Source organism: Biomphalaria glabrata, chromosome 7, assembly GCF_947242115.1.
Source record: "Biomphalaria glabrata chromosome 7, xgBioGlab47.1, whole genome shotgun sequence".
In the NCBI taxonomy this organism is placed as follows: domain Eukaryota; kingdom Metazoa; phylum Mollusca; class Gastropoda; family Planorbidae; genus Biomphalaria; species Biomphalaria glabrata.
The window spans coordinates 34,271,017-34,283,382 of record NC_074717.1 but is presented as its reverse complement, the minus strand read 5'-3'; the positions used below and the strand labels follow the sequence as shown (position 1 = coordinate 34,283,382).

The following is a 12,366-nucleotide window of genomic DNA, read 5'->3' as shown; positions in this document are numbered from 1 at the left end:
TTGGATTGATTCGTGAATTGTTATTGTCTATGAATAATTATGCACAATTTCAACTTAAACCGAGAATGGGAAGTGGGAGAAAAAACGTTATCAAAACATAACCGGACCAAATCACTAAGTAGCATTTATTTCTTTTGTTTCAAATTCAAACAAAATAATAAATAACTAACAATAAAAATTAACTAATTGTAAATTTTTATTGATTCATGTCTTGTTATGCTCAATGAATAATTGTGCAAATTTTAAATTGAACCGAAAATGGGCAATACAGACAGACAGAGTGAGTTGATATAAGCTTTGTGAAAATTAAAAAAAAAAAAAAAAAAAAGCTTATTTTAAGTGTAAATGTATCGATTGGTTTGAAAGAAGACGGGAGTATCTGGCTGTAAGTTACTGTTGTGTTGTCTTTATATGAGAAACGAGTCCTTGTAATCATAACAAATTTCCGTATGGATCAATAAAGCATTTTTTGTCTTAGTCTTAGTGATAGCCTTTTAAATGTATAAACTTTTACAAAGCTTATATCAATTCACTCTCTCTGTCTGGTAAACAAAAAGTGTCTAAGGTATTTCTCCCACAACCAATCTCGGATTAAGTTGAACCTTTGCACAACTATTCACTGGCACAGAGAAAATATGAATCATTTTAAAAAAACATTAACCAATTAGTCAATAAATTACTGGCAATTAATTATTTTGTTTGATACCAACATGGGAAATCATCCTTCAGCATTCACAACTATGGCTACATTTGTTGAGCTTAATCCAGTAAATAAGTGTTAATACTATTTATCCGTCACACATTCTCCGATCAAGTACAATTATTTACTGTACCTAACAAAACATGAATCAATTAAAAATACCCAATTAGTCAATTAATTATTGGTAATAAATTATATTGGTTTATATCGAATAAGAGAAGTTACTTGTACATTATTTATATATACATATATAGTAATAATGGTGGAGTTCTTCCACTTTAGATAAGCTTTTTTTAAAAGCTTTTTTATTTTGCTTGTTACAAAAACAAAGTAAGACTTAAATTCGAATTCGAGGGCTCAAGCCATTACCGAAGCCACAGTGTCAGCGAAGTGCTATTGAAAATAGAAGGTTTCTTAGCTACCAATTTTTAGTTTCAAACTTTTAAGCAACAAAGTATACAGAGGACTAAGTCAACTAATGCCTCTACATTAGTCAAGTACAATTTCTTTCCCTTGTTAGATACCAATTACCATTTAACAATATTGAGCTGCGAATTGTTTAATTGTTTGTTGCTTTTTTTTTTACTGATTCTTGTTTTGTTAGGTGCAAGAAATTGTACAAAGTGTCAACTTGACCCCAGAATGGGTGGGGGAGAAATCACGTGTTCAAACATTTCACCAGACAGACAGACAGACAGACGTAGTGTGTTGATAGATGCTTTGTAAAAATACATTTGTGTTGAATAAAAAAAAACATATTTATAAATATTTTTTGTTCAAACTTTGTTAAAAGTGACATTGTTTTTACTTACTTCACTCCATTTTTCATCAGCTCATAGGCTGTCAGTGAAGATTTGATATGCTTTAAGAGTGGTGCTCTTTTCGCTTCACTTTCTAGCTCTGAAAAGGCATTTCAAACTTCAGATTATGCAGGAATAAAATTTTCCACTAGCAAATTTTTTTTTATTTTAGGCGGGAAGATTTATATATTTTAATAGTACTTCAATTTTTTAGCTAAAAATCCTTAACAGAGATAGCATGAAAAAAAAAAAAAAGGGCAAGTGATAAAAACAACTAACTCTCAAGAACATCTTGAAGCTCCTTTGGGAAATCTCTTTTGGACAAGTCCTCTTTCATTTCTTCTAATGGTTTGTCCAACCATGTTGCCATTTTACTGTAATAGATCAACACTAACTGTTTAAAACTAGCTAAGCATTACTAGACAGGAAACAAAAAACAAAGTAAAACATAATAAGCTATGAAATGTAAACCTTAGTTTTAGACTATTTGCATTACAAAACCACAGTTCTGAAATCATGTATGGACGTAATCGTTTATATATATATATAACATGGGCGTAGCCGGGGGGGGGGGCCTTGGGGTTCAACTCCCCCCCCCCACCCGAAATGAAATCTCCCCTCCCATCACTTGCCCCAGCGCAGCCAAGGTGGTTTTGAGTTTAAAATCCCCCTCAAGGTGGTTTTGTGGTTAAAACCCCCCTCTTCTAAAAAAAATAATGCAAACGATAGTCACCAAACTCCATGAGAGTAGCCAATGGGATCTGCAGTTTAAAACCCCCTTCAAATGTTTTTTACGACAAACTCCCCTAAGACTGAAGCATAAAACAGTCACCAGATTCTATCAGCGTAGCTAAGAGGGGTTTCGTGTTTAAAACCCACTCCAGAGGACTTTAAACCCTGTCCAAATGATTTGAGTTTAAAACCCCCTCCAGCGGGGTTTGAAACTAACAAAACCACCTCTTCAAAATAAAGTTATAGCAAACTCAACATACAAAGAACCTCATCTTCATTATTATTCTAAAGCAACAGTCAAATTCTACAAGCGTAGCTAATGCGGTTTTGAGTTTATGTTTAAAAAAACAACACCTTCAGTGATTTTTTAGTGAAGCCCCTCTTCCCCCCCCCCATCCAAAAGATGGTTATAACGATAAAACTTCCCTTTTTGATGTAAAATTTTAAGCAAACTAGTCACCAAAATCTATTAGCAAAGCCAAGAGAGGTAACACATTTCTACCAGTCGCCGGGCTTCATTAAAAATGGGCAGTGAATATTAGATTTTGTTTTGAACTAAACTTTTTAATATTCAAAAGCAGGATGATGAACTGTAGATACCTCAAAATATGCATTTTTTTTTTGTTTTAAATACCGGAAACAAAGAAATAATATATATATAGAGAGAGAGGAGGGGGGGGGAAGAAGAAATTTTTTCCCTTTGCAACTTCTTGTGTGACTAAAGAGGCTAATCCTTGATACACAGCTGTGATCGCAGGTTGGGCATATGTGATCATTAGGCGCCATTGCATTTCCATCCATATTTCACCCTTCTCTCTCTCTCTCTCTCTATATATATATATATATATATATATATCATGGGCGTAGCCAGGGGGGGGGGGTTCTTGGGTTCAAACCCCCCCCCGAAATGAAATCACCCCCCCCGCAGGGGGGGAACATAATTAAGTGATTAATTTTTGCTTTCATTTTGTTTATTTTAGGTGAGATTTTAATACTAAATCATCACTTACCACAGCACAGCCGAGGCAGTTTTGAGTTAAAAACCCTCTACCAGGGGGTTTTGAGTTTAAATCCCCCTACCAGTGGGTTTTGAGATTTAAAAAACACATATCTGGGGGTTTTGAGATACAAATCCCTCTACCAGGGGGATTTGAGTTTAAAACCCCCTACAGGGGGTTTTGAATTTTAAACCCCCTACCAGAGGTTTTTGCAGTTAAATCCCCCTCTTCTATAAAACAAAACAAAAAAATGCAAACAACAATCCCCAAATTCCAACACCACAGTTGAGGAAGATTTTGAATTTAAAACCCCATCCAAAATTTACGATAAACCCCATCTTCAATATAAAAAAAAACGAATTACACACTCAAAATTCTATGAGCGTAGCCAAAGGGGTTTTGAGTTTAAACCCCCCTTCCCTCCAGTTGGGGTTTGAAGCTAAAAAGTACCTCTTCAATATAAAAAAAGCAAATTACACACTATGAAATCTATGAGCGTAGCCAAAGGGGTTTTGAGTTTAAATCCCCCTCCTCCAGATGGCTTTTTCTTTAAAGTTTAAAACCCCTCCAGATGGTTTTGAGTTTAAAATTCCCCTACAGAGCGTTTAGAGTTGAAAACCTCTCTCTTCAATATTATTTTAAAGCAAACTACAGTCACCAAATTCTATGATCGTAGCTAAATGGGGTTTGAATTAAAAACAAAACAAAAAAGCTCCAGAGATTTCTTAGTTTAGAACCCCTCAACAGATGATTTGACGAAAAAACTTTCCTTTTCGATATAAAATCTAAAGCGAAATACAGGCATGCAATTCCAAGAGCGTAGTCAAGAAAGGTTACAAATTTCTACCAGTGGCTTGGGCTCCATTAATAAAGTGTGAATAGTCTTCTGCCGAATTTGAAAATCATTAAATGTGTCTCAACAAAGATGACTAAGACAGATTTTAGGAGTCAGTCATAGAGATCGGGTCTAAATCAAAGAAATCATATGCCGAACTGGGAGTCGAATCCTTTGTAAGGTTGTGACAGATCGTCGCATGAGGTTTTGCGGGACATGTTCTCACACAAAATGAAAAACTAATATTAAACTTTTTAATAGCAAGATAATGCACTGTAGATACCTCAGAATATGCATTTTGTTGGCTTTCAATACCAGAAATAGTGCTCGGAGGCGGGGCTTCGCCCCGCGCTGGGGGAGCGCTGCGAACTCCCCCAGACCCCTTGCTAGCAAGGGCGGGGAGTCTACAATAAACAATAAACGTCTTCCGAAAGGGTCAGAATGTAATAAAGATTAATTATGTACACACACACACATATATATATATATATATATATATATATATATATATATATATATATATATATATATATCATGGGCGTAGCCAGGGGGGGTTCTTGGGGTTCAAACCCCACCCGAAATGAAATCCCCCCCCCGCAGGGGGGGGGAGGGATTAAGTGACTGATTTTTGCTTTCATTTGTTTATTTTAGGTGAGATTTTAATACTAAATCATCACTTACCAAAGCACAGCCGAGGCAGTTTTGAGTTAAAACCCCCCTACCAGGGGGTTTTGAGATTTTAAAAACCCCTATCAGGGGGTTTTGAATTTTAAACCCCCTACCAGAGGTTTTTGCAGTTAAATCCCCCTCTTCTATAAAACAAAACAAAAAAAAAATGCAAACAACAATCCACAAATTCCAACAGCACAGTTGAGGAAGATTTTGATTTTAAAACCCCATCTAAAATTTACGATAACCCCATCTTCAATATAAAAAAGCAAATTACACACTAAAAATTCTATGAGCGTAGCGTTTTGAGTTTAACCCCCCTCCCCCTTCCAGTTGGGGTTTGAAGCTAAAAAGTACCTCTTCAATATAAAAAAAAAGCAAATTACACACTATAAAATCTATGAGCGTAGCCAAAGGGGTTTTGAGTTTAAATCCCCCTCCTCCAGATGGCTTTTTCTTTAAAGTTTAAAACCCCTCCAGACGGTTTTGAGTTTAAAATTCCCCTACAGAGCGTTTAGAGTTGAAAACCTCTCTCTTCAATATTATTTTAAAGCAAACTACAGTCACCAAATTCTATTCTATGATCGTAGCTAAATGGGGTTTTGAATTAAAAACAAAACAAAAAAAAACCCAGAGATTTTTTAGTTTAAAACCCCTCAACAGATGATTTGACGAAAAAACTTTCCTTTTCGATATAAAATCTAAAGCGAAATACAGGCATGTAATTCCAAGAGCGTAGTCAAGAAAGGTTACAAATTTCTACCAGTGGCTTGGGCTCCATTAATTAAGTGTGAATAGTCTTCTGCCGAAATTGAAAATCATTAAATGTGTCTCAACAAAGATGGCTAAGACAGATTTTAGTCAGTCATAGAGATCGGGTCTAAATCAAAGAAATCATATGCCGAACTGGGAGTCGAATCCTTAGTAAGGTTGTGACAGAGCGTCGCATGCGGTTTTGCGGGACATGTTTTCCGACAAAATGAATTACGCAAAATAAGAGTTGCGGAAACAGCTTGCCGGAAAATGCGCCGAACGGCGCGAGAGGGTCTAAGTCAGTAAGAATAGCACATTAGGTTTTTGAAATAAAACTTTTTAATAGCAAGATAATGTACTGTAGATACCTCAGAATATGCATTTTGTTGGCATTCAATACCAGAAATAGTGCTCGGCGGCGGGGCTTCGCCCCGCGTTGGGGGAGCGCTGCAAACTCCCCCAGACCCCCTAAACAATAAACGTCTTCCGAAAGGGTCAGAATGTAATAAAGATTAATTATGTACACACACACACATATATTTATATATATAATTTTTTTTTCGCGGGGGGGGGGGGGAGGTCGGAGGGGGGGCAAAACCCTCCCCGAAAAAAAATCCTGGCTACGCCCATGATATATATATATATATATATATAACCTATATATATATATATATATATAAATATATATATATATAATTTTTTTTCGCGGGGGGGGGGGGGGTCAGGGGGGAATCCCCCCCCCAAAACCCTCCCCGAAAAAAAATCCTCGCTACGCCCATGATATATATATATATATATATATATATATACATTTATATTTATACTTATATTTTTTTTTATGGATTTTTCAATACTTTCACCTACATGGTGATTCCATCTATTATTACTCCTAAGTATTTCCAGGTTTTAGTCTGTTTAACGTGTTTGTTTTTTAGTTAGATGTTTTACACGTTTCAGATGTTCCTTGAGAGTGAAAGATTTAATCTACTTCCTAGTCCAAACCTCCCGCAGGGCTCATGGCAGCGGGCAGGGTGAGAAACGGAACCATCGAGACAACCAAACGGAGACATCGAGACAACCAAACGGAGCCATCGAGACAACCAAACGGAGACATCGAGACAATCAAACGGAGACATCGAGACAACCAAACGGAGACATCGAGACAACCAAACGGAGACATCGAGACAATCAAACGGAGACATCGAGACAACCAAACGGAACTATTGAGACAACCAAACGAGTGCTTACCGCACGACTAGGCAGCCATTCATTGTTTTCCTGGAATAAAAACTTTTTTTTTTTTTTTTGGCTTTAGATTTTTTTTGTTCTTCTCAATAACTAGCATTTTGTCAGGGTGGAAAGACGTGTTCCAATTTGATTCTCAATTCTGTAATTCTTAATATTCTTTTTGTAAAAATGTTAGTATTAGGCGTTGTCTTTATTGTTCTATATATTATGCAATCATGTGCAAACAATCTCCCTGTTTTTCTGAACTAATGCAATTGGGTAGGTCATTAATGTAAATTAGAAACACTAATGGGCCTAAGACTGTTCCTTGAGGTACACCAGAGTTTACTTTTGTTGGTGTTGATTTAAAGCCATTTATTATTACAGTTTGTTCTCTCCCTATTATTAAAATTCTCATCCACTGGTGTAATGTACCAGTAATGTCACACCTAAAGGGTGTGTCACAAGGTAATCTATTGAAGTCCGTTCCCTGATTATGTCTAGTAAGTAATACAATTCTAATATTTTATCGGTTCTTTATCTGGTCTGTATTATCTGTATCTAAACTTGCAGCTTGAAAAGAAACCTACGATTACGTCAGACTTTAACCTAGTTTACATTGTGATACCTGCACTAGCAGTCTGCGACCATTTCTCGGAAAACGATCCATTTGGTTTCAGTTTGAAGGTCAAACTGTTTATAAATCGTTACGTACCCAGAACAGCTGACTCATAGAGACCTAGCTAACATCAACAAGTCAGGGCATGTACATCACAAGCTAACACCGAACTGACAGGGTTTTTTCTCCACATACACGAGTCTTTTGTATTCAGCGTACACACTTAAGTTTTGTAGATAAACCTTTTCTCGTTCATTCTATAGTATATTCACGTCTATTTAAAGTAGTTTTACCAAAAAACACACAGAATACTTCTAAGACTTGGATTTGTAGAATATTGTAGAAAGTTTCATTTGTAATAACAACTTAAGACTGTAATTCGGAAATATATGGCAAACCCCAACCTTCTTATACCCTCATTCTAAAACCTCATCCTAAAAAGTGCAGAGACATTTTCAGCGTCAAATAGCAGACGGACCTTAGATTCGTCGGACACTTGGACAAGAGGACCAATACTTTCTTTATGATCTGCGAAGCTAGGGGCTCCGTTTGATATTTTCCATTACCAAGGTCGATTGTACGACTGGATGACCTTTAACGCAAACTCTTTCTTAGACGAAAATCGGACCTAAACGTTTTGCATTGATAGCCGAACGATCAACTCTTCGATCAGTTATGAATGCGAAAAACAAAATCAATAATATGTCTGATTGAAAAATAAAGCCATTAAATGGCTGTCTTAATTACTTTTTGATCTCCTTGCCCTACTAGTGCAATAGTGTAAGTCGTAGAAAAAGTATATAAATAGAACACACACACACACACATACATCAAGCATTTTAGGTCAAGAATCTCTGGTTTAGTTCCTAGACACTTACGCACACATATACACAAACACACACAAAAACACACACACAAACAAACCAAAAAAAAAAAAGGCTTATCACCACACTGAGCATTGATCCAATGTAAATAAATCATAATAATCTGTTCGGAAAGAAATACAGCCATTCGCTTGACAAGCATTAACTTAATACGTTTTTTTTTAATTTAATGTATAACTTTATTTTGCTTTTTGCTTATTCGTATTTTTAATATCGATTTTTAAACTAAAATAGATATTTTAAACTATTATAAAAAATTATAGCATAGCAAGGAGTGGCTATATAGAAATAATAAAATGTCACAAAAGACGCTAGAAGTGTCATAATAATAAAAATAATAATAATAATTTTTATTGTCCGTATGGAAATTTGTCTTACAATTTGTGCATTACACCAAACAAAAAACATTATAACTATAAGAAATATATGTATATATTATTTATTTATATCGTATAGTGTAATATCAAACTTACACGCTCTCTGAGATTGTGCCGAATAGAAATTCCAAGTAGCTTAAGGAATTTAACTAAAAGAGATTTACAATCCAAAAATCAATACTATATATCTACTACATCGAAGCTTACAAATTCTGTGTATATGACACGGTTAAAAGTGGCAGTTAAATGCAATATCGTGTTTATATCATCATGTGTGAAATATATCTACGTGTACGTTCGTGTATTCCTATGTGTATGTATTTGTGTGTTAAGCTGTCTGAATAGATGTCTGAAAGAATACACTTCTTGTCTGCATAGAACTATTTGGGGATCACGACTGTTTATTTTATCTAGTATTTCTCTCTGTCAATAACACATGGAATTATTATAATCAAAGAAGTATTAACATGTATGTTTCATAAACACATTAACACACAGAAAGTTTGACACATTAACACATTCTCTGTAGCACTGATAGAGGAAATAAAAACTATTGCAGAATGGTCTGTTCAAAATGTTGGCACTTCGGTGTCAAGGTTCTCAAGTGTCAAACAGAATCGAACTAAAGTTATTGACTTTTTCAATTTCTAAGAAAACACTTCGAGTCTAATACTTATTACATATAATTTGAATCTCTAAAATATTTTGCGAAGTACATACATGCTGTTGTTTTATCTCCAAGGTAGTACTTTGGTATGACGTATGATACGTATTGGTTGTACTGACCTACGGTCAAAAAAAATAGCAGAAATATGTACATAAAATCATGTAGTTTGAAACGTTTAGCTTAAAATGTGTAATTTCTGTTGTATTTCTTAAACTAAAAAAGAACAAAAGCTTCAAGCACAAAACAAACTCACCGATGAACCTGGAGCCAGGTGGGTTGCGTTTCCTCCTGTTATCTCCCCTAATGTAATGAACACGTCTGGTAAGTTACTCGCCGAGCTTTGAAATAAGATAAACAGTATCTTCAGTTTTGTTCAACGTTACATGCAAAAAATTAAAAAAATAATACAATATACAAACAAGATAAAATAATATGATACTTGAGATACGTTCGCATAGACAAAAGTCATTCAGTACTAAAGGCTGAAGATAAAGAGCCATAATAATAATATTTTTGATCTGATATTTTAATTACTTTTGAATAATTAAAAACTACCAAAAATCAAATTCGATACATTAAAGCAATTTTTCTGCTTAAAACGTTATTTAAATTTTCAAAATCTCTACTTTATTTTCGAGCACGAAACAATTTTTATTTAATCTCGTCAACGTAATCCAGGTGATCAAATTCAGAGAATTCAGTTTTTGCTATTTGAATTATTGTAATTCTTTTTATGAACACTTTAGTGGTATCCGAGACCTGGTAGACTGCAATTCTTTTAATGAATAATTGAGTTGTATCAGAGACAAAGTAGACTGCAATTCTTTTTATGAATAATTGAGTTGTATCCGAGACAAGGTAGACTGTAATCCTTTTTATAAACAATTGAGTTGTATCCGAGACAAGGTAGACTGTAATCCTTTTTATAAACAATTGAGTTATATCAGAGACAAGGTAGACTGCAATTCTTTTTATGAATAATTGAGTTATATCAGAGACAAGGTAGACTGCAATTCTTTTTATAAACAATTGAGTTATATCAGAGACAAAGTAGACTGCAATTCTTTTTATGAATAATTGAGTTATATCAGAGACAAGGTAGACTGCAATTCTTTTTATGAATAATTGAGTTATATCAGAGACAAGGTAGACTGCAATTCTTTTTATGAATAATTGAGTTATATCCGAGACAAGGTAGACTGTAATTCTTTTTATGAATAATTGAGTTATATCAGAGACAAGGTAGACTGCAATTCGTTTTATGATCAATTGAGCAGTATGATTAGAATTTAATATTAACATTAGCAAAAAAAAATCAATACTATTTTAGCCTAAACATAATATTTAATGTCTATCATCAAAATTCAACAGGACTAGACAACATGTTTTACACAAGATACAGAGTCCACAAATTTGATTTCCGTCGCACCTGTATAGGTGTAAGTGACGTTGTTGATCATGTCCACTGTTGGCAGAAATCAAAACATGGTTTAGGAAACACAATTTTGAACCGATAGGTAACTTCTCTGGTCCAATCAGCCGGGGCTGATGGAGGAGTGTCTGGGAGAAGGTGTTACTCAGCTCGAGCAAGGATTTGAACTCAAGCCCTCTTGATATGTAGCCATGCGGCTACGCCACACAACGCAAACGTTACTTTTCCTTCAGAGAAGAAGATAATCAAGCCCTACGTGAGCTACTACGGTGTTGGGATGAAGAGTCTTTGTGTAAGTTCAGATCCTGCAATGTATAGGGCTGAGGTTGTTAAGGTCATCTGTTTCTTTGGCCAACGCTTAACGAGAATGATGTCATGTGGCCAGCACAACTACCAACCGTCTTTACTTTCCCCAACTTAAATCAGGTACCAATTAGAGTTGGGTGGCGCATTAAAAATCCTGAAATTCAAAATCCCAGAGTTTGATATTCGAGTCCAGGACCCCAGGTTCGGAGGCCAAGCACTTAATCCCTCAGCCACCACGTTTATCTGTGATACATTTGAACATGTTGAGCTGTAATCAATCAAAGAAATTCCGTAAAGATCGATACTTCTTTGTTATACTTAGTTCTTTTTTCACTGTCAGTCATAAACTATAGAAGTGAAATAATTTGTTTTAAAAAATCATAGGAGTCTAACCTACAATCTGTGACCACAAGTGCTGTTAGTGTAATATTAAATACTTTTCTCTGCTAAAATAACTCTCAAACTCAAGGCATTCAGTTCTGCACTAGTTGTCCCAAGTAATTGTATCAAATGTTATTAAGATTATATATAGCGACTGCAATAATTTCTTACTAGTAATTTTATGAAAGTATTCAACTATATGTAATGAAATCAGGATCACCTAATCCTACTCCATTAGGTGTCAAGATATTTTGAGTTTGTGCAGAAATGTGTAATAGAGATGTGTATTTAAAATTTTCGTATTGTTTATGAAGATAATGGAGTTGGAACTTCTTATTGTAAGTGTACTTTAAGTTGTTGGTTTTTTTCTCTTTAAAAATGTTTGAAACATAAATCTATCGTGTAGATTTTCCATATCATTCAAATATATCAGCAATGTTTTAAAACATGCTTATTTATATGAATGTTTTGAAATTCAAATATTCTGATATTCATTTGGCGCTACATTGTGTACCAGAGGACACGATAGAGAACAGAGGAAGGAAGATGGCCGATGATTAGCGATGTAAACAAGAAGGCCTGAAATGTGATTATTAGTGTAGTTCTAGATCTAGTTTCCTTTTGATTATTAAACGTTCTGCTTTATATCACTTTCGTTGAGGCTAATTGCTAAGTTATAGCAATATTATATGCATTTTCCAGATCTTTTTCAATAGAAAATATGCCATTAAGCTTTAAAAGTAAGAGTAAGTGATAGAGAAAAAAAATGCACTAAACACGGAGAAAAAAGATCAAACTCGCTATCTATATTATAAAGTAGAATGTGAGGTGTATGTATGTATGTTACTTATAGACATCAAAACCGCTTGACCAATCTTGATAAAACTAGGCAGGAATGTTTCTTGGGTAATAACTTAGACCGTAGTGTATGTATTGTAGCCCTAAAACAAACTTAAGACCCTCAAAAAAAAAAAAAAGTTGTCCGA

At 34.8% G+C, this 12,366-nt stretch overlaps 2 protein-coding genes across 21 annotated transcripts in view; one reads left to right on the top strand and one right to left on the bottom strand.

Annotated features, from left to right (window-relative positions):
* LOC106060135 (deoxynucleoside triphosphate triphosphohydrolase SAMHD1-like) overlaps window positions 1-9,599 on the bottom strand; it is a 28,255-nt gene extending 18,656 nt beyond the window's left edge. Inside the window, exons 1-4 of one of the 4 annotated variants that reach the window (XM_056035010.1) lie at window positions 9,515-9,599; window positions 9,315-9,380; window positions 1,780-1,874; window positions 1,513-1,600 (exon numbers count right to left, since the gene is read on the bottom strand). In XM_056035010.1, coding sequence (XP_055890985.1) covers window positions 1,513-1,600; window positions 1,780-1,870 — 179 coding nt within the window. In that variant the 5' untranslated portion in view covers window positions 1,871-1,874; window positions 9,315-9,380; window positions 9,515-9,599. Of the gene's footprint in view, window positions 1-1,512; window positions 1,601-1,779; window positions 1,875-8,690; window positions 9,200-9,314; window positions 9,381-9,514 lie in introns of those variants that run through there. The other 3 variants (XM_056035012.1, XM_056035011.1, XM_056035009.1) reach the window with 3 other exon arrangements.
* Window positions 9,600-11,389: 1,790 nt separating this feature from the next.
* Window positions 11,390-12,366, top strand: part of LOC106052346 (deoxynucleoside triphosphate triphosphohydrolase SAMHD1-like) — a 175,383-nt gene continuing 174,406 nt past the window's right edge. For 9 of the 17 annotated variants that reach the window (XM_056034982.1, XM_056034984.1, XM_056034981.1 and 6 more), the window contains exon 1: window positions 11,400-11,718. The gene's annotated coding sequence lies outside the window, so the exon portion shown is untranslated. Of the gene's footprint in view, window positions 11,719-12,366 lie in introns of all 17 variants that reach the window. The other 8 variants (XM_056034990.1, XM_056034989.1, XM_056034995.1 and 5 more) reach the window with 7 other exon arrangements.